The 22,501-nt window shown below is 37.5% G+C and overlaps 1 protein-coding gene across 3 annotated transcripts in view; it reads left to right on the forward strand.

The window, feature by feature from the left end:
• Positions 1-21,727, forward strand: part of wapla (WAPL cohesin release factor a) — a 32,399-nt gene extending 10,672 nt beyond the window's left edge. For all 3 annotated transcript variants that reach the window (XM_056238866.1, XM_056238865.1, XM_056238867.1), the window contains exons 4-20: positions 677-969; positions 3,603-3,718; positions 3,823-3,918; positions 4,034-4,198; positions 6,090-6,226; positions 10,871-10,982; positions 11,563-11,790; positions 12,582-12,693; positions 12,790-12,887; positions 13,247-13,323; positions 13,419-13,579; positions 13,707-13,822; positions 14,637-14,852; positions 14,943-15,150; positions 16,302-16,390; positions 19,688-19,783; positions 20,884-21,727. In XM_056238866.1, coding sequence (XP_056094841.1) covers positions 677-969; positions 3,603-3,718; positions 3,823-3,918; positions 4,034-4,198; positions 6,090-6,226; positions 10,871-10,982; positions 11,563-11,790; positions 12,582-12,693; positions 12,790-12,887; positions 13,247-13,323; positions 13,419-13,579; positions 13,707-13,822; positions 14,637-14,852; positions 14,943-15,150; positions 16,302-16,390; positions 19,688-19,783; positions 20,884-20,949 — 2,386 coding nt within the window. In that variant the 3' untranslated portion in view covers positions 20,950-21,727. The remainder of the gene's footprint in view (positions 1-676; positions 970-3,602; positions 3,719-3,822; positions 3,919-4,033; positions 4,199-6,089; positions 6,227-10,870; positions 10,983-11,562; positions 11,791-12,581; positions 12,694-12,789; positions 12,888-13,246; positions 13,324-13,418; positions 13,580-13,706; positions 13,823-14,636; positions 14,853-14,942; positions 15,151-16,301; positions 16,391-19,687; positions 19,784-20,883) is intronic.
• Positions 21,728-22,501: the final 774 nt, after the last annotated feature.

Here is a 22,501-nt window from a genome sequence, read left to right on the forward strand (position 1 = left end):
AACCCCTCAATATAAAATGTGCAGAAGGGTTTTGGGATTTGCACTTTGCAGACGGCCCCTTATTTGGAGTTCTCTCTAAATCGGCTGGTTAGAGATCAATTTATATTATAAAGCTTGTTTTGAGGAGATTTGGGTTGTGGCTCATTGTCTAGGTTACTGTGATTGTAAGTGTCGTTTGTGTTTTAACAACGTTTAGCTCAAGATCCGGGAAGTTCGAATAGCCTGTGTGAATATATTGCCAACTTCACTGAACTCCTTGAGTTAAGTGACCGCATTTCTTTATATTTGAGTCCAAGTTCATTAACGCTCTGAAACACTGCCAGGGGACATTAAACAGGAAGTGTCTGTCCGAGCTCACAACAGGTTTTGCGTGGGAACGCAAATATCTTTGAGAGGGAACGCAAAAGTTTTGTGTAGGAACGCAAATATCTTTGCGAGGGAACGCAAAGTTTCTCTGGGAATGCAAAAGTTGTGAAAAAAAATGTCTCCCATCCTAATTTTTTTTTCCACCACCACGTCCCTTTAGGGGCTCCGTACAATTCTGCTCATAACTATGAGCTCAGTTATAAATGGATTAATATGTTTTATTGTACAGAGAATTGTAGAACACAAAAAATTGTTGATTCTGTCATCTGTATTTCTTTTTTTCTTTTTTCATCCTCTTTCTTTTTTTTAGGTTCAGACCCACTCAGAGTAAAAGCAAAAAGGAGACGAAACTGGAGTTTTTTGGCTTTGAGGCTCAGGCCGCAGATGGAGACGCCACTGCATCTGGCAGCACCAGCTACAAGATCAAATACTTTGGTTTTGACGAGCTGAGTGAGAGTGACAGCGAGGATGAGGACGACTCAGCAGCTAAAGAGAGAAGGAAGAATAAGAAGGCAGCAATGGAAGCTTTGGCCACCAGCGCGGGCAGTCCCCAGTTCAACGACTCGCAGGAGAGTCAACAGAGTCAAAGCAGCCTAAATACAGGTACTCACAAACACGCTTTCTAATAAATGCACAATTTAATCTTTTCATTTTTAGTGAGATGGGAAATTTAAAGGGTAATTATTAGGGATGCACTGAATATTCGGCCAACGAAAAGACTTTTATCACCGAAACAATACGGCCGAAATGTGATGACGCAAACAGAAACCGCGACCTGCACGTGCTTGTCTGAAGCAACATGTCTGCGGTGTGGACGTATTTCCATGCGTATTTCAGTATATCTGAACCCGTGAGGAGACGGAAGCCTTGTTTATACTTTTGCCTTCCTCCGCAGCGCGAGTCTCAGCGTGCGCACCTCTCCAAACGGTCGAGACGTTTATACTTGACGCGCTCGCCGTTGTACTATTCTTTGAAACGATGGGGGGCGACTCAAGTAACTGTCCTCTAACCATCAGGAATCGGTGAGAAGAAGAAAGATAAACACGTGACAACAATGTTTATTTTTTAGTACCACCACCAATACAAAAATAATCATGTAAAACCCAGTAAACCCTGAGATTATTACTTGTGACATTACAAAAAAATATGTATATGGGAACATGTATGTATATACAACTAAATGAATGCTCTTTTAAATATTTTCTAATTTCACTAAACATATTTCATTAAGTTTCGTGTACATTTGTATTAAACATGGACCTTTGTTCATTAAAAAAGGCTTTTTATGCTATTGTATGCTCATTTTTTAAAATGTAAGCAACTAATTTAGACGTGCAAAGTGGGTGCTGGTGTGATGAGAAGTTCGTGCTCGGCTTTGTTTTTATGAGAACATTTAATTTTAAAACCTTTCTGCAGGCCAGTAGATTATTATTTGTGACCTGATCCAGCAAAATGAGTCACAGTGACCCAAATTTAAAAAATGAGATTTTGGTATTAATGGAAAGAGGAGACCATAAGCTTTCAATTGATATCCTAGTCAAAGTCATACCTTGAATGGTTGTAAAGATATACACATTTGAATTATGGTCGTCTGCCCTCTTTTTCCAATTAAAAACCTGAGAAAATCGCTTTTAAAGTTTTTTGCCCGTTTTTTGTTGATATCTTTCAAAATACATTACATTTAAAGGGATAAACTTATTTTACAGCTTAATTTGACCAAAGACATTAATATATAAATGCTATTAAACCAGGCTGAAGCTCAAATTATTTTAAAGTTTTTATTTGAATAAATAATTTAACAGTAGGCCTACCTTTTACAAAAATGTACTAAAATCAGAAAGATTGAACAGAGGTGCTACATTTTTGCTTGAGAGAGAGGGTGTGTGTGTGTGTCTGTCTGTGTGTGTGTGTGTGAGAGAGAAAGTGAGAGGCAGAGAGACAAGGAAACAGAGATCAAATAATGCTAGTCTATGCATTCATATCTTAGTGTAGGCTAGTTGACAATAACAGCGTTACAAATTCATAACGGAGATACCAACAGTTAAATATTGGGTTAATCAAACACATTGTAATGGATTCTCCTTGCAGATAAATAGCTACACTCATTCACATTTGTCAATCACGTTATGTCAATCACGCGGTCACACTACGAAACTTTCATCAGTTATATAAAAACAATCGTAAGTTTTTCGCATCCATAGCAAGCAGTTTGAACTTTGAATGGTGTTTTGACAATTCGGAGCCACCGAATCAATACGAAAAAACGCATACGAAAAAAACGCGGACTCAGTGTGCAATGGCCAGGGGGCTTGATGACGCTTTGGCAACTTTGCTCGCTTTTGACAGCGACATTTCTCAAATTAATAATATTTAATCTTTCTGAGGAGATCTGCTAGCTTGTTTATTACACAGAGCGCTCGCTGCGAGACTGACAGGAGGGTGGCTGGACCAATCGCGTGCCGGTCAGTCGAAACGGCTTCCCATCGACAAATGATCAGCATTTGTGTACATTTCTAAGCTTTTTGATTGGTTCTATACAACGTGTAACACCATTTAAAGAGCAGAGATAGTGACGTTTCAGGGGATACCTGGGAAATGCTCAGAGGTGACGAGAGGAGTTGAGAAAAGCAATGTTCATTTCCAGCGAATTTAGTAAAACTTTGTAAACTTTAATAGTAATTTAAATACCTTTACTCAATTATCTGGACTACGAAACTTTGGGAGATTATTTTTGAATGTCTGTTCTTTGAAATTAGCACACAAAAAAAAAATCTATTATTTCATTGTTTTTCCACATAATCGGCCCATATCTTAAAATAGAACGTTGCGACTTCCGACTCATTTCGCCAGATCGGGTCACATTTAATCTACACATGAGTGGGGTCAAGTTAAACATTTTAGTTTTAATTTTATTTTATACTGTGCATTGTTGCAATGAGCTGAATAAATATTTGCATAATTTGTAATTGATTTATTCTTTGAAAATGTTATATTAATTTATGCAATTGCAATGCCTTGATTTTAGTAAAGTTTGTACACAGTCATAGCCATAAATGCAATGGTACTAATAATTGGCATAATATCTTTCTGGTTTTCGGTTTTCGGCCTTGGTTTCCTCGTTTTTGGTTTCGGCCAAGAATTTTCATTTCGGTGCATCCCTAGTAATTATAAATAATGATCATTTGTAGAGCAATCTCTGGATTCATGCTGGGTTCTTTTTCTCTACCTATTGTCAGATTCGCAGGAGTCGCTGGATGAGACGGAAGCTTCAGGCTCACAGAAGGAACGACATGGAAAGCAAACCGACAAGTCAAAGGAGATCGGACGCAAGATCTTCAGCGGGCCAAAAAAAGTATGGCTAAAAAAGCTTTAACAGAACCAGACTAACTTTATCAAAAAGCTACAGTTTTAATTTGATACATTTATTTAATTGTTTTGTGTGTGCGTTTAATGCAGTCTCCTGCTAAAGCCGTATATAATGCTCGTCACTGGAATCAACCCGAGCCTGAGGAAGTGCCTCATCCTGATTCCTCTCAAACTGTGGCTGTACCTGTACGTAAAATACTCCATTCATGACCTCTGAATGGACTTTATACCCTGACATTTTCTTTGTCTTTGTGCACCATAATGTTGTTTTATTTATTTGTTTGTTTAATTATTTTTACAGAAGGCCAGTGTGTCCAGCAGCAGCAAAGACACAAATTCCCATAAAGATGATGGAGTGTTTAAAGCTCCGCCCCCTCCTCCTAAAGTCATTAAGTCTGTCACTATTCCCACTGTGCCATACCAAGACATCGTCACTGCACTAAAATGCAGGAAAGAGCACAAAGAGGTGAGCACTGTACTCTGGTTTAAGTGAACACATTTCAGAAAGAATCATTTACATTATTTCCCAGTGTTATTTTAGTATTATTTATATACTACAGAGCTGCACGATTCTGGATAAATTGAGAATCACTATGGTTTTTGTTTAAAATAGAGTTAACGGTTCTGAATAGACAACTAAACAAAAGTGCATTTAAAAAAGTATTTTATTAATTTGAATACATTATATTTTTTTTAATTGGAATGAATGAATGATTCAATGACTCACTCATAAAGACTTCACTTGTTTCATTACTGGATGAATCCGCATTTTTTTTTTTTATATATCTTGAATAAATGATTTAATGGCAAATGTTTTTTATTTTTTATAAATGTATCTCTGGTGTATAATAATATAATACATCTACTGGTGTAACAATTTAATTGGTACAATCTTTATTTGAATCGCATGTTTTATATTTAAAAGGTGCTTTACTATTTTGATCGCTACCGAACTATAAACCTTTATCCCAGTACTTTTATGAATTATTGTAAGATACTATGTGGTAGAAAAGACTGTTTGTAAAGTGGTTTTCTATCTATACATGACAACTGCTCTCTCTGGCTCACTTGAATGTCCCGCAGTGATCGTACTTTGTAAAGGTTTAATAGACATTTCGTTCCAAATCGTTGCCTTTTAGGAATAAGATAGCGTGGGTGTTTGAATTGAGATCGCAATCTTTTAACGATTCATTGTCCAGCTATAAAATATACTATTATAGCATTTATTCATAATTTTAATTAGCTTTTATTTTAATATTTTCAGTTTTCAAAGCAGCATTTCTAGATTTTCCATCTAATTTTTATGTTATTTAATCTTTATTTCCAGTGGTGGAATGTAACGAAGTACAAATACTTCGTTACTTTACTTAAGTAAATTGTTTACGTATCTGTACTTTACTTAAGTAGAATCAATAGTGCATACTTTTTACTTTTACTTCGTTACATTTTGCAGCAATTATTATACTTTCTACTCCACTACATTTCTACAACGTTCTGTTACATTTTCGTTAAATTTTCTGATCAGTTTTTCCCCTGCCAAAACGTCATCCTGACCGTCCGTTCATCGCACGTTTCTGTCTCACCACCAGTGAAGTTTGGTTGCCATAGATATATCAACCCGGTCACACTAAATGCGTCTCTATAGCACGCAGTGTGTTTATCGTGCAATTTATACGCGAAAATTAGTTTTTACATGCATAGGAAACGCATTGGTAGGTTTAGTAGTGATGTGGGGTGCGTGTGTATTATACGTTTGGTTAGGATTAGTATGGCAAGCCAAGAGGTTCAGAATTACGCCATAAATGAATCGCGTTTACAGCCAAACGCCGCCATATACGGCGTTTTAACATAATATGTGTTTATATATATATATATATATATATATATACCGTATATAGTAAGGGTATATAGTAAGCTTGATGTGTATATTGCCTAATTGCAAGCTTGTTCAGAAATGGTGACAAAAACTTAAAATATAACTGCTTTTCCATCATATTGAACATCATTATATGAGTATTAGGTTGAATGAGTTAGAATTAACTGTTTTATTAATCATTAGAATATAGACATTAAGAGAATAAATTGTTATGCAAGTACTTTTACTTTTAATACTTAAAGTACATTTAAAATCAGGTACTTTTTACTTAAGTAGGGTTGTCATTGTGGTACTTCTACTTTCACTAAAGTAAATATGTCTCTGGTTATTTGTACTTTTACTTAAGTACTGAGATTCAGTACTTCCTCCACCACTGTTTATTTCTATTAACAAAATATGTTTCTAGTTAACAATAACAACACTAACTTTAACAAAAGACATGCTTATATTTTAATGTTTATTTCTTGTCCTGTGTGTGTAGTTGTACACAGTGGTCCAACATGTGAAGCACTTTAATGATGTGGTGGAGTTTGGGGAGAATCAGGAATTCACTGATGACTTTGAGTATCTGGAGACGGGCCTGAATAGCGCACAACCCCTCAACACACGCTGCCTTAGGTGAGACAAACGCGGGAAGGAGTGTTCTGGGTCATTTGCATATAACAACCTCATTTATATGTGCCCCAGCTGTGATTAGCTGTAAAGGGTTAGCTCACCCAAAAATGAAAATTCTGTCATCAATTACTCACGCTCATGTCATTCCAAACACGCAAGACTTTCGTTCATCTTCAAAACACAAATGAAGATATGTTAGATTCACAACAGATTTGTAAGGCAGGCTGTCAAAGACCTCTCCAGGGCTGCTGAAAAGGGAAGCCAGTGGCTGTGGATGATGGGAAAGGACTCCGTCTGGGCCTTCAAATGAATTGATGGCACCGTGGGAGTGAACCTAGGATGCTGGGATTCACTGCTGAACCCTCTGGAGGTGTCGTGGGCCTATCAGCGAAACACCAAAGAAGGAGGGAGCCCACTTGATAACCCAAAGGGTGCCATCACTCATTTGACCATCCCACGGAGTCCAATCGGTGCCTCAACTATGCATTTATTGAGGGATATCAACATCTAGTCCTATACAACAGACCTATTTAGGCTTTTAACATTATTCAAAAATCGCTATAATGCCAAAACAATCTCTGTTACCGTAAATTGTATGTTTATCTCTGTAAAGCTGCTTTGAAGCTATCTCCATTGTTAAAAGCGCTATATAAATGAAGATGACTTGACTTGACTTTTATTCACATATAAAAATTCATCAACTCACACACCAGTTGTGGTAAAAGAAAGCTCAAGCATGTTCGCTTGATGTGTGAGAGCCAATAAGGTTCATTCCCGTGTGTTATGCAGCACGTTTGAGCTTCCCACAAGAACCAATGATGTTTGTTCTCACACGTCAAGCAGGTTCGGTTGAGCTTCTGTTTATGTTTGCTGATCAATGTTTATATGTGAATAAAAGCCTAAATTCAATCTGTTCATCATAAAAAGCGATTGTGTCTCTTCAAAAAATTTGGACTAAACCGCTCAATTCAAAGGGGACATAACACACAGTTTCTGCCAATCTCATGTTAAGGCCTGTTCACACTGGGACGAATTTCGCGCGTGGTATTCGCCGACGTTTAACGCCTCGTGACTAAACAAAGGGCGCCAATGTGAGTGTGCACACCGACACGAAAAACGCCACGCGTAAAAACGTCATTTTTTTTAAAACGCCTCGGGTTCGTTTTTTTTGGTTTGACACGCCGCGTCAAAAACTACCCGACCTATGAGATTGGCGCTTTTGCTCACGTGTCCGGAGCTTCTGAAGTTACAGTTAAACACAACTTGGGGGCGCTCAAACACAAAACGGTCTTGCCGAGCACACATAGGTAACGGCGAAGAAGATTTATGCCAAGTAGCGTCTACACTGCCGGGCAAGATGCAAGGCAAGATGAATGTAGAGTTGCTGGTCTCGTTGGTGTCGGAACATAAAGAACTATATGACAAACGCGACAGCGACTACAAAATAGCGCCATCTATTGTCAGGGAATGAATTTGCATGTTCACTCGGCTCATCGTCAGCGAAAATCGCTTGGGTGTGAACACAAAAAACGCGTCGAAAAACACTGACGAATAACGCGCGCCGATATTCGTCCCGGTGTGTACGAAGAGTCTTTAGTTTTTTCAGATTTATAAAAGATACAGCTGTACCGCTTCTTTCCGAAAACAATCGAGCTCCTGGAGGTGTGCCGTGGGCGGAGCTAAAGAGTCACTCCGTTGTTTGAGTGGTTTTAGAATAAACAACTGGACACTTATGGTGGTCAGCTAAACAAATGTATTCAAACACACACAATACATCATCGCTTTATCCCTGGATAACTTTTGATTCACTATATGTTCATGTTTACATTATATGCACGTTTCACACACCTACGTGACTGCTTCGTACTTTGATTCAAAGGTTTAAAAATGCGTGACACAGGGCAGGTTGTTAAGGTGTTGCATTGCATTACTGTGAAATTATGTCTTTGTGTGCATGCACCTGTATTTATTTACTTGTTTGTTTACAAACAGGAAAAATGTCCACATCCACAGTACAAAATATTATCTTTATTGTTTTGAGTTACTAGGATTATTAGGGGTGTAACGATATTTGAACCGAACCGAAAAACCGCGATACACCACCCACGATGCGTATCGCGATGCTCTCATGGCGAACCGAACACGCCCCGCCCCCTGCTGCCCCGCCCAGCCCCGGCTCATTGCACCTCATGTGTTATGTGTACACAACGAATACAGGGCTGTTGCCTAACCACCATTAACCACATATAATCGCAATAAGCTCAGTGTTTTGTTACTTTTGATAATAAGCAAGGTGTAATCTTTCAAATTATGTCTATTTGATCACGAAATGCAAACAATAAATGCCGTTTTGGCGCTCTTAGATGTGGCGTGACAGATATCACTGTATGCATGCGGCAGCGCGGAGCGCGATCATCTCTTCCTCAGTTACAGAATAAACATGAATGGACACCCGAAGGTATGTTGAAAGATACAGTATACTTACTGAAAGGCATCAAAACTCGTGTAAACACTCAATCAGTGTTTCAACAGCGGAAATACGTCAATAAAACGCTTAGTTTTTCACATAGCTTTATATTTACCTCAGGCAAGTCATTCAGTGTCCACAGCTTGCTGGTTTGCTAACTCTTTCACTAAATAAATGCTATATATTAGCCTATATATTATATTTTACTTAACCTGTTTATGATATCTTGATTATTTAATGTATGTTTAAAATAGTTGTCATGAAAATAACAGCAACTGTGTAAATTATTATATAACAATAACAAATTAGAGTAAAAACATGTTAATGCAAAAATTGCCTTATGTGCAGTTTATATGTTTTCATACAATTTGTTATTTGAGTGTTGATTATTATTATATCATTTAGGCTAAAAGTCTAGGCTCTGTTGTTAAGCTTTAATGTTATAGTAATGTGCAAGTAAGGGCTGTAGTTTACAGCATTAGCAGATAATTTTGTTATCCTTGAGAAACGTTTACTTGTAATTGAATTAATTTAAAGACAAGGACACAATTTGTTCATTAAAGCACTGTTTAATAAAAAATAAAAGCAATTTTAGCTTTCTAAACCCCCCCACCCCACCGAAATGAACTGAACCGAACCGAACCGAGACCTCAAAACCGTGGGACGAACCGAACCGTCAGGTTTGTGTATCGTTACACCCCTAAGGATTATGCAATGGAACAGATTGTTGTCATGTAGGCTATTTAATATATGATTCATTAATTTATTCATCTATCCATTCATTAATTTTAGCTTCTAAGATTAATGCGTTGGTCGGTTGTGAAACATTTTGCGACACTCACTTTCTCGTCAAGCTCTGATTTGAAAAGCTTTGAGTAATGAACCTTTTTCTGAGACAAGTGTGTGTAAAGCTTCGCTGGTTCAGCACTTCACCATCACTACCAAAAACACATTTCTTGGTGACATTGTTGATTTCGTGGTCTAAAAACAAAGTGACAAATCTTTCTCGAGCAACGAACGAAGAAACGAACGAAGGACGTTGATGGGCGTGCTCTCGCTCTGGGGTGCGTTTCCCGAAAGCATCGTTAGCCAACTATGGTCGCAAGGTCCGTCGTTACCAATAGAGTTCAATGGAAATTGCGATCATAGTTGGATAACGATGCTTTCGGGAAACGCACTCCTGGTTGATGTGTGCACGCGCTCTTTCGGGAGAAGTGCCCATACAAGGAATTCCGCCCTTTATGACGTCATACAGGGCCATACTCGAAAAAAACTTTCTGAAATGTATACAAATACTGAAGGAGTAACAAAAATACTCCAACTCGTTTTTTTTTTACTTTGGCCATGTTTTTTTTTTAAAGATTTTATTTTTGGCATTTTTGCCTTTTATTAGGATAGGACAGTAGCTAGACAGGAAGTGAGATGGGAGAGAGAGGGGCGACGGGATCGGGAAAGGTCCACAAGCCGGGACTCGAACTTGGGTGTCCCCGAAGCACAACGGCGCTACATGTCGATGCACTTGCCCACGAGGCTATCGGCACCGACAACTTTGGCCTTGTTTAGCATGAGAATCCAACTCTTTAACAGTGTAAATAAGTCAGAATGCATGAAATAGCATTAGACATCCCCTTTCAAGCGACAAAGTGGTATATGCATAGAGTAGACTGTCAATGGAATGACAGAAATCTCAGATTTAATTTAAAAGATCTTACAGGTTTGGAAAGACATGAGGGTGAGTAATTCATGACAATTTTTTTCATTTTTGGGTGAACTATTCTTTTAATTATCATGCATAATGATTTCAACTATGAAATTGTCTGACTCAGTACAACACAATCTTTCTTTTCTCACTTTTGTTGAAACATTTTTATGTTTTCATTTTATTTCAGTTTTAGCCTTTTTTTATGTGTTTTTGTCTTTTTTTCTATCTAGCTTTATTTTTTATTTCAGTGTCAGTAATTTTAGTACTTCACCTTGCTCAAATTTTCATTTAATATTTATATTTTATTTTATTTCACCTTTATTTTAGTTAATGAAAATGATTTTTAATAGTTTTAGTAAACAATAACTACACTGAACACTAGCCCCCCCACATTTTTAAGAAGAATTTTAAACACACAAAGAAATGTTTATAACACACAACCAATAATCTTTTTTTTCCCCTCCATTTTTGAATGCAGTATAATCAGTCTGGCCACGCGCTGTGCGATGCCAAGTTTCCGCATGCACCTGAGGGCCAGAGGGAAGGTGGCCCAGGTCTTTAAGATGCTCAGTGATGCCCAACAGCACCCAGTGAGTTTCTCATCCAGTACCTAACCATCAAACCAATCCAATCACCCAAACTGTCTTTAATTTACCAACAAACTAACTAATCTGTATAACCAAGCATCATTCTAAACAATCGCAGCTCTATCATTATGAACACAGCTACAATGCTGTGTGGAACAACAGTTTGTTTACTTCACTAGTATACATTAATTGGAGATGTAATCATCTCCGCCGGCAGACAAGGGAGAAATGCAAACAGACGCTGAGCCGTTACTCTGTAAATCTCGTTAGTTCAGTTTACACAGATGGTGCACAATGTTTGCCTTGACTCTTTCGGCTTGACTTGAATTTATTTGTGTATTGAAGGATGTTCAGTAAAAAAATAAACTAAATCCATTTAATGAGTCAAGACAGATGTTTAGAAGCAATAATTCACAAGAGGCCATGCCTTACAGTTAAGGGGATGTTTTTTATTATCCAAAGTTTTTGCTTTTAGTTAATTTCTGTTAGTTTTCGAGGCCATCTACATGCTGGCGTATAAGTTACGGTCAGATGTTTGCAATGTTTTCCTTCTCTCTCTCCCTCGTTCTTCTGGATCTGGTAGAATCTGGCTCTCTGCACGGCGTCTCTGATGTACATACTGAGCCGAGACCGGCTGAATATGGATCTGGACCGTTCCTGTCTGGAGCTGATGATCAGGCTGCTGGAACTAGAGCAGGATGATTCTGTAGCGGACCAGTTAACAGCTAAAGAGATGAGCCGAGTTAAAGAGAAGATCCGCAAACTCTGCGAAACAGTCCACAACAAGCATCTGGACCTGGAGAACATCACAGTGAGTGACTCCTGTATGAAGGTAAATGAGTAGCAAAACTCGAGAGCATGTAGATGTGAATTTGAGAACTTGTACAATACATATTCGTACTTGTACGCTAAAATTTACACTCCCAGCTACAATGTGAAAACCTGCAAAATACAAATCTGAAGTTGAATGGTGAGTTGTAGAAGTACGAATATTTAGTGTACAAGTTTTCAAATTCGCATCTACATGCTCTTGAGTTTTGCTACTCTTTTAACTTCATACTCCTGTTTCTCACATTTACATGTCAGAACCGAACCAGAAAACCCATGAGTATTTGAGAAGAAATGTACTTCCAGTCACCTTGGCTTTGTTCAGACAGGCAGCAGAAATCTGTTTTTGTTTTTAGTTGTTTGTAGTCTGAACAGCGAAGAAAGCATAGGAAATCAAATGCTGTGTTCGCTACTTGGGCTTTTTATTTCAGAAAGGGTTTTCCTTTATAAACATTGCATATTTTACATACACTACAGTTCAAGTCTCATATGCTCACCAAGGCTGCATTTATTTGATGAAAAATACAGTAAAGACAGAAAGATCAAAATAACTAAATTATAAATGCTTTTATTGTATGTGTAATTATTTATTTTTTAAATTGGGGTTTATTCCAGAACTGACAGACCTTTAAAAAAAAAAAAATCAATTTATGTCATAAGTGCTGCTTTGGTTTAAAAAATGTAAAAAATAGCCAGAACCTTTTTGGGATTTTTTACTTTGTATGCATATCTGCTTGAATACAATTCTCCAAACTGTTTCTTTCTGAATCTCAGACAGGTCACTTAGCGATGGAAACGCTACTATCTCTGACGTCAAAGCGAGCTGGAGACTGGTTTAAGGAGGAGCTGCGCTTACTTGGGGGACTGGACCACATCGTAGATAAAGGTACCCTACTTGAGTATATCTGTATTTGATATGATTTGATATATTTGATTTGTTAAAGGAAATGCCTAGAAATGTTTTTTTTTTTTTTGCCTTTAGTGAAAGAGTGTGTGGAGAACTTAAGTAAAGAAGAAGATAAAGAGAGTCTGGTGGCGTCACTCTGGGGAGCGGAGCGCTGCTTACGAGTTCTGGAGAGTGTGAGTGGACACCAGATTAATAATTTGAATTGATTTCCTTTAAAGACCTGCAATAATTAAATAACCTGCAGTAAATAAATTATAGCATTGACTTTATTGACAATTTTATATGCAATTATGCCGCATGTCGACAGTCTTCTGATGCACTGTGAATCTAATCAGATTTTAGTAATCACACCAAACAGAATTAAATGATGTAAAAGTTAATAAATGCAGAAATATGCTAATTAACAGCTTTAAATTTTTTAAATTTTACATTTTTTTACTGCAAGTTAACATTACCTTTGACAGCCCTTGAAGAAAATGCTTGTTATTTCGGTGTGTAATTTATTTAAAACATATTTCTCTTTCACATCCAGGTTACACTTCACAACCTCGAGAACCAAGCTTATCTGATCGCCTACAAGGAGTCCCAGCTCATAGTGTCCTCAGCAAGGTGTGTGCGTGTGATGATATGGAAAGTGTAGTCACAGTGTTGCTTTGTGTGGCAGGACGGTTGTCATTCTGAGGTTGTGCTTTGTGCATGTGTAGGGCCCTGCAGCATTGTGAGCAGATGATACAGCGTTACAGCCGAGAGGTCCCTTCATCAAGCTCCGCCCTCCCGCACAGTAGTCATAGCAACGTGGGCAAGGCCGTGGAGGATTGTATGAGAGCCGTTATCGGAGTTCTGCTCAACCTCACACATGATAACGGTGAGACGTGTAACAAAGAATTTAAGCCTTGCTCAACACATACTGGAGAATGAAGTAATATAAAATAACTGTAATTGTATTAATGTAATAAAAAGAATGAAAAGTAACACTCTCTGTGACCCCTCAGAGTGGGGCAGCACTAAAACAGGTGAGCAGGATGGCCTCCTACTGACTGCACTGGACTGCGTTCTTAAGGTCCCGCGTTATTTGCCTCAGGAGCAGAGATTCGACATCCGTGTCCTGGTGAGATGGCGTTTTTTTGTTTTTTTGTTTCTAAAAAAAGATTCATATAAGTTGAGGCTGTTGGTCTATTAGATTTTTTTCTAACATCCTATAATTTATCACTATGAATCACACCTGACATTTTTGTAATTATAAATACATTGAATCTCCTAATTAATGTGGAAATGATACAAATATGTCAAATATCAAATATTTAAAATACTGTCTTTGATAAATATTTAGTATTTGTTTAATTTGTTAATGGCTGGGTACATGTGGGCCATCCTTAGTTGGCTGCTCTTGCATCACGTGAAAATGGATAATGCGATAATTATTTTAATGCGTTAAAACTGCAAATAATAATCACAGAAATTAACACATTATTTTCCCAGCCCTAATATAAGTTAAAGTACAAATTTCATATAAATATGAGGAAATAAAATTAAAACAGTGGTAAATTGTCATCAGTTATTTAAACATTGCTTCAAGTACTAAGGTAACTATTAAAGTAAACGGGCTTTAATATAAAATGTACATGCATTGACAATTTAATAAAAAGAAAAACAAATGACAATGAATAAAGACAGCAGAACAAAAATGCAAATGAATACAACAGTGCTTAAGGTTTTTTAGATGTCTAACAGCAGTATGAAGTTAAACGTTGAAACATTGAAAAAAATGTTTTGTTCTTTATGTATCATCATTTACATTCACTGAAGCCAACTGTCAGAGTTTGTACTACTGGCTGGTATTGTTATAGTGTAGTGTCTGGTTAGTACAGAAGTGCAGGTGTCAGGACGTGTGCCGAAACTTGAATATGAATGGGTGTGCGCAGGGTCTTGGTCTGCTGATAAATCTGGTGGAGTACAGTGCCAGAAACAGACACTGTCTGGTGGAGATGGAGCTGGACTTGAGCTACCTGATGGAGACGGGGGTACACGTGAAGACGGAGAACGACATGAAGACAGAAGGAGAGGAGGAGAGTAAGACGGAGGGCGAGAAGGGACCTACGACACTTAAGTCGTCAAACGCCCTGGCTGCTCTGGTTCAGGTGACTAGCAGGAGTCTCCACGTTTGACCTGCAAGATGGATGAATCTGATAAATATTAGCTACTTAATACAAGTGTTTTTGTGTGTGCAGCTCTTCCTTGAACGGGAGCAAGCAGCTGTGCTAGCTGAGGCGCAGACTGATGATCTCATAAGCGAGGCACCCAAACCTCAGGCAGACCAGAGCGGAGAGTGGAAGGAAACATCCGGAGAGATCCAGTGGGTCGCCTCGGAAACCAATGACACAAATGAAACAAATGACAAGAAAGAGGAGGAGGAAGAGGAGCTTGACCTCAATAAAGGTAACAATTATTCACTGATGAATTGACAATATATAACAAACCCTTTTCATGACTTGTTTGGATTTAACTTGTTGCAGTCACACATCAATAGAAATCTGTGTCATCTGAAATTTCGCATAAGGGCAAAATATTTTTCAAAATATTTCCCAACACAGATTTCACATCGGGTTCAGGTGTTTTGTGTGAATTGACCAACAGAATGCTGTTTGGTTTGTACGTGATTTCTGTGTAAGTGGTGCTTTGCAATCACTATTGCGACCACCATTGACTGGACAATGAATGAATGAATGCCTTTATTGTCATTGCATTTAGTGCAACGAAATTATAGAGCCACTCTAGTAAGGTGCATCATTATAACACATATACAACATATAAAACTCATCACACAACATATTCATTTAAAACGTATACACGCACACACACACCCACACACATCGAGTACATCTCACTCATTATTCATCCTAAACCCTCACTCATCTTTCCTGCAAGCACACAAACACACAATTTACCCACTCTCCTGCTAAGTGGCTAATAAATAATCTAATGTAATAAAGTGCTGAGTAACTGTGCAAACTGCATCATTAATTAAAAAAAAGAAAAAAGTTTAGCTTCATTTAGGACTGTTATTGCTTTAAGCTATTCCTAAATCTAATAGTCTTTGTTATGAACGAACCTTGAATGAACCAATGAACCTTTTTGTTGGCAGAATTTCACTGAAACTTCTCTGATGTGACTGCACCTTAACTGACATTTAAATTGTTATATGAAATTATTCATGAAGGCTCCATAAACATAATACTTTTTTCCTATTCTTTTGTAATTTGTGTTTGTACTCTGCTGTGTGGGTTGCAAGACTGCTTTGAGTGGGTCATGGAGTGTGTAGTAAAACATCATAACTTTAATTATTCTAACATTATTTTCTTCGCTAAAAAGTAAAGGTAGATAAGGTAGTTTTTTAGATAAAAAGTCTCTTGCCTCAAAAATGAACAACCAATTTTAATAAATACGTTTGCTTGGTTCAAATTCCTAAAAATGTGGGTTGCAGCTTAATGATCATGTGAAAATGAGGGTCCCATGATGAAACCAGTTGAGAAACCAGTTGTTTACTAAAGGGCAAGCTTTTATGCTAATTTCCTGTCTTTCTTTTTCAGCCCTGCAGCATGCTGGGAAACACATGGAGGACAGCATTGTGGCGTCATACTCAGCTCTTCTGCTTGGGTGTCTATGTCAGGAGAGTCCGGTGAGCATCACTTCCTGTCACTCTTTAGGTGCTCTAAAGAGCAGTTGGTTAGTTGTGAACCGAAAAGGATTTTATTTTTTGACCGTGATCAACCAAAAATATTTAAAATAAACCAAATTTCTACGAATTGGTCACTTTATTGCAGTTGTTTAAAGGTGAACTAAGTAACTTTTTTTACCTTAACCGAACAGCTTTGGAGTCATTGTAATGTTTATATTACTGATTTCGTGTTGAATGGTGGTCGTCTCGCACCCCCCTGGTGCCTGTGAGCCGCAAAACCACCCTTGCAACTTTGGGCCGGCCTCAGTGTTAGGAAGTATCGTGTGATATCAGGTCTCGCGAGGTAACGAATTGCTTTACGGCAAAAAACAGATCTGATAAAATGAGCATCAAACAGAAATAACCCGGCGCCGTATACATGTGGTGTTGGGCGCGCGCAGCTCTTAAAGGGGCCATACCTTATTTCCACTCGTTACAGCGTCCATCCTACTGAACAGGTACCGGTGTACAGGGGGAGGGGATCCGGCCGTGAGTGCGAGCCATCTCTGCGTGAGTGCTATTCACGACAGTACAAGTACTCCACAGCGACTCTAGGGGTCGCTGTTTGACAAAAACGGAATTCCTACTTAGTGCTGCTTTAATACAAAATAATAATTTGCTTAAGTATACAAGTATTCTGTAGATGTAGCTTCAGCTGTGTGGATTGGGTCTCTACAATTTTTCTTCTGCTGCTCCAGTTCGGTCAGGTTGTGTGGAGATTGTGAGTAGAAAATACTCTTTTTGAAGTCTACCCGGGCCTTAAGCCTTCATGGGTCTGATGCAGAGAAGCATTTCTACAGCATGATGATGTCACCACACCCTGATCCACGGTGGTGATGGTGTGTTTCTGATTATGCTCAGTGTGCTTACACACTACATTATGTTTAGTCTGATGGCCAAAACCTTGACTTTGATCTCATCAGTCTGCAGAACCGTCTCCAGCTGGATTTCAGTCTCCCACATGCTTTCTGGAAAGCTCTAGTGTCTAGTCGACATTTCTCTTTACCACTTTCCAATAAAGCTGTGAGTGGTGCAGCACCTCGGTAACGGTTCTGCACAGTCTCTCGCATTTCTTCCACTGAAGCTTGTAGCTCCCTTAGGGTCGTCATGGGTGGATTTACTGCTGTGTCAATACTCCATTTCTTACTTGATCTAACAGTACTCCCAGGGATGTTCAGTGATTTCGAAATCTTGTATTCATCCCCTGCCTTGTGCTTTTCAATTACCTTTTCATGGAGATACTTGGAGTGTTCTTTTTATCTTCGCGGTCTATGATCTGCCACAATAACGACTCACCAGAAGTTGAACCTTGCAGATAGATGTTTAATTGTACTAGAATCAATTGAAACCCTGTGACTACACACAGTTGATCATACCACTGATAATTTAGGTTATTTATATGTTTGACATTATTGTATTTTTCTGTTGATCAGTGACAAAAAAGCAAAATTAAGTCTGCAAAATCAGTATCGGTGTGGAAGATCACCAAAGTGTGAAAAATCTACACTGCCATTTTTTTTTTTTACTTTAAATTAATAGTTTTGTTCAGCAAGAATGTGTTTAATTGATCAAAGTAAAGACATTTATTATGTTACAAAAAAAAAAAAATATATATATATATATATATATACACACACATACACATACATATACATACAGTGCTTAGCATAAGTGAACACACCCATGCTAAAGTTGACTAAAAAGAGGAATAAATCCAACCTTTAAGGACACCAATTTTCTTTGTGAATGAATAATGTATCGTAAATAAATAAATGTTTTTCCTTAAAATACAGGGGGCATAAGTCAGATTGGCATGGGGTATTTTCCATAAGATAAATCAAACCAGCTATTAGGCTAACTGATATAAAACCATGCCAATCTCTAGGTATGGTGAAGGGTATGTGATGATGTGGGGCTATTTTAATTCCAAAGGCCAAGGGAACTTTATCAGGATGCATAGTATCCTGGATCCATGAAATAACTGGCCTTTAAAAATAAAAATCTGCCTGCCTCTATTTGAATTTACCATAGGGGTGTCCTGACTTATTCCCCCTGAATTTTAAGGAAGAACATTTATTTATTTACGATACATTATTCATTCACAAAGAAATATATATGTGTATATATATATATATATATATACACATATCAAATGAATTTTTCTATTCAACAAATCGTGAAAAAATATTAAGCAGCACAACTGTTTTCAACATTGATAATATTAAGTGTTTCTTGAGCACCAAATTAAAGCATATTATATTATATTATATACAGCATATTAAAAATTATTTCTGAAGGATCATGTGACACTGAAGACTGGTTAATGATGCTGAAAATTCAGCTTTTGCTGAGAACGGGCACGCTCAACTCCGTTTATGGGTGCGAGTTATAAAGAAGTTATCAAATAAAGATAAAAAACGCACTCTAAATGGTAAATGGTAAATGGACTGCATTTATATAGCGCTTTCACAGACCCAATGGCCACCAAAGCGCTTTACATTTGCCTCACATTCACCCATTCACACACTCATTCATACACCGACGGGCGACGGCAGCCATGCAAGGCGCCATCCAGCTCGTCGGGAGCAGCCGGGGTTAGGTGTCTTGCTCATGGACACCTCGACACTTGGTCAGGTGGAACCGAGGATTGACCACCAACCTTCCGGTTTGTAGACAACCCACATGAACCACTGAGCCACTGCCGCCTCTACTACTCTACTCTCTAGTGATATCTCATATATTTATTAATACCATGTCCACACAGACACGTTTCAGCCTAAGCCATCATCAGTGTGGCTGAAACGCGTCTGTGTGGACATGGTATTAAAATAAATATGAGATATCACTAGAGTGTGGTTTTTTATCTTTATTTGAAAATTCAGCTTTACCATCACAAGAATAAATTACATTTTAAAATAAATTTAAATTAAATTAAAAGCAGTTATTTAAATTGCAGTAATATTTAGCGATATTAATGTTTTACTGTATTTAAAAAAATTATAAATGCAGCCTTTGTGAGCATAAGATACTTCTTTCAAAAACATTAAAAAAAAAACTTACCGGCCGACCTCAAACTTTTGAATGGTAGCGTATGATAATGACATGAAGAATGAAAATGCAATTTATAATAATTGATGAATGCTTTAAAAAGAATGAAAGAGTTAATTAAAAAACTTTTGTGTTAAAATATTTAAACTAAATACTTAATAGAAATATTTAAATGTAATTAAAAATGTATATTTTCCATCTCTTTCTTAGATGAATGTGAAAACCGTACGGGAAAATCTTCCTAAGGGAGATTTCTCTATCATGGCTGAAATGCTGAAGAAATTCCTTAATTTCATGAACCTGACGGTAAGTGCCACAATGATATTAAACATTTTGCACCGTGCATTCCACATTTAAAAATGGCAAGTGTTACAATATTTTGCTGACCTTTGAATATTACAGCATGACACAAAAATGTACAACCCAGTTGTAAGTAAAAGATGATTAATTGTAGTGCAAATTCTGTAGTGCACATTACTTGCTTGTTTGGGAATCGGGATCATGAAAAAAGCATCCAAAAAGGGTTTCAGGGATCATAAACTGTTATATTTTAAATTACATTTTAAACTAAATTAAAATTAAATTAAAAGCACTTATTTAAATTGCAGTAATATTTAGCGATATTAATGTTTTACTGGATTTTAAAAAAAAAAGCAGCCTTTGTGAGCATAAGAGACTTCTTTCAAAAACATTAAAAAAAAACTTCCAAAAAGGGTTTGGAAGTTTGGAAGCAAGTAATATTTTAAGATTTTTAAATAAAAAAACGGTCATTATTTAGAAATAAAAGGCATTTTTCCTACCCTGAATTTATCCCCCTTATTTGAACACTCTGTTTGAAGAGGCGTGACTACTGTGAGACTTCTAACATCTTTGCATATGAAATAGCCAAGTATGACATGTGGAACTCTCTAAAACTTTGAGCATGTTTTTATTGCAAAAGCCAGCATCAGAAAGATTAAGAAGCGACTCTTTTTCCACAGCCTGGCACTGCACAACATTTTGCACTCTTCAAAGGCATGTTTATTGCTCGATACAGTGTTAGCGCCACAAATGTTGTTTACCTACTTACCTGTCCACCTATATATGACGTCATAAATGGGCACATTCCAAACCGAGTCGCTCTCTGGGCTTGGTTTCAATAAAAGCTGTTTTTGGACTAACAAGGAAGTTTTCAGTTCTGAAACTTACAGGATATTCTCATAGTATGATGGCCTCTTATATGTCAAAAGCTCAAGGAAAATTTGATTTCTCAATTCATGACCCCTTTAATGTGACCAGATCACAACTGGATAGCAATGTAATGCCAGGTCGCCATTGATACAAAATGTGTGGCTGTGCTCTGATATCTAGCCAATGACATTTAAAATCAGTATTTTACTTCTCTCTTTTCTTTCCTATCACACCAGTGTTCTGTTGGAACCACAGGACAGAAATCTATCTCACGGGTGATTGATTATTTGGAGCACTGTTAGCAGAGATGTCGCAGTTCCCCCTCTTCCGTGGGATAAATCTGGACCTGGCAACGTGCCTTAGGCCCTTCAGGACAAGAGGCAGCAGTTCCGGTGGTAAAGGTGTTTAAGCATCGCTACTGTCACGTCGCCTGAGCGACTCACTGCAGAGACTTTTGTTTCCCCCTCTTTCTTTTTGCTTGTTTTTACATTGTGTGTTTTTCAAATGCTGTCTTTCTCTCCCATGCTCTCTCACACACTCACTCAGCTGTGTGTTTGCATAATATTTGGTTTTTGAAGCACTGATCCCCATGTAAAACAAAAACTAAACTGTGTTTTGAAACAAGCGATTTTAAGCTAGTTGTCCTTGCTTGTATTGTAAAGATTTACACTAAACCTAGTAACTTATTGATATTTCAAACACTGAGGTCTGAGGCATTGTTCACAGTTTTAGGACTGACTGTTTGCACATGATGTTTGTTCAGACAGTGCAGTCGGTATCCGATGTATTTACATCAGTAATGATGTAAGCGTTAGCACAATCCCAAAAGACTTTCTCATACAGTAACTGATCGTTTTAGAAACTGGAAACTCTGCCTCTTCTCAGGACATAATTCATGAATGTACTGCGCCCAAAACTGGTGTTACATACACTACCATTTAAACGTCTCTTATGCTAACCAAGGCTGCATTTATTTGATCAAAAATACAGTACAACAGTAATAATTTAAAGAAGAAAATTGGTGCTCAAGAAACATTTAATATTATTATCAATGTTGAAAACAGTAGTGCTGCTTAATTTTTTGTGTGGAAACCGTTTTACATTTTTTTCAGGATTCTTTGATCAGCGTTGAACAGCATTTATTTGAAATAGAAATCTGTTTAAAATGATAAATGTCTTTACTGTCACTTTTTCATCAATTCAATGCATCCTTGAGAAATGAAAGTATTCATTTCTTTGGAGAAAAAAAATCGTACAAACCCCAAACTTTTGAACGGTACAAATGTTGTATCCCAAATGACAAATATGTTCAAGTGCAGATCCGATCTGACTGTTCAAACAGATTTGTGCCACATGGATGTGGTGTAGATCAGGTTTTTGACGGCAAAAAAACAATCGGATCTGCAAAAAAAGGAAAAATATTGTTGCCGGTCTGAAGAAAGTCTAAGATGCCTGATGAACCAAAGATAAACGCAAACATGAAAACAAGTTGAATTTTCTTGTCCTGCTTAAAGAATGGTGTTTTACGACAGTGTCATTATTTCTTTCACATGAATTGAAACATAGCTATTATGATTAATTTCTTTACAGTGATAAAAGTTAGCAAGAAGTTTTGATGATTTGACCTGGATATGTGGGAAGGATTGTAGAGGTTTCTGGTTTCTTTGATCATCCTCTGGCTTCTGTAGGTTTAGTTTTTCTCCGTGTGAAGAATCATCACCTGACATTACCAATGATTTAAAACAACAAAAAAACAGATTACCTTTTTTTTTTTTTTTTTTTTAAATCTATTTTAGTTTTGTAGTCTGGGCTGTGTGAGGCCCATTGTAATGTTAAAAAAGGAAAAAAAGACAG

This window comes from Rhinichthys klamathensis, unplaced genomic scaffold (assembly GCF_029890125.1).
Source record: "Rhinichthys klamathensis goyatoka isolate OS25496 unplaced genomic scaffold, OSU_Roscu_1.1 h1tg000547l_1, whole genome shotgun sequence".
Lineage (NCBI taxonomy): Eukaryota > Metazoa > Chordata > Actinopteri > Cypriniformes > Leuciscidae > Rhinichthys > Rhinichthys klamathensis.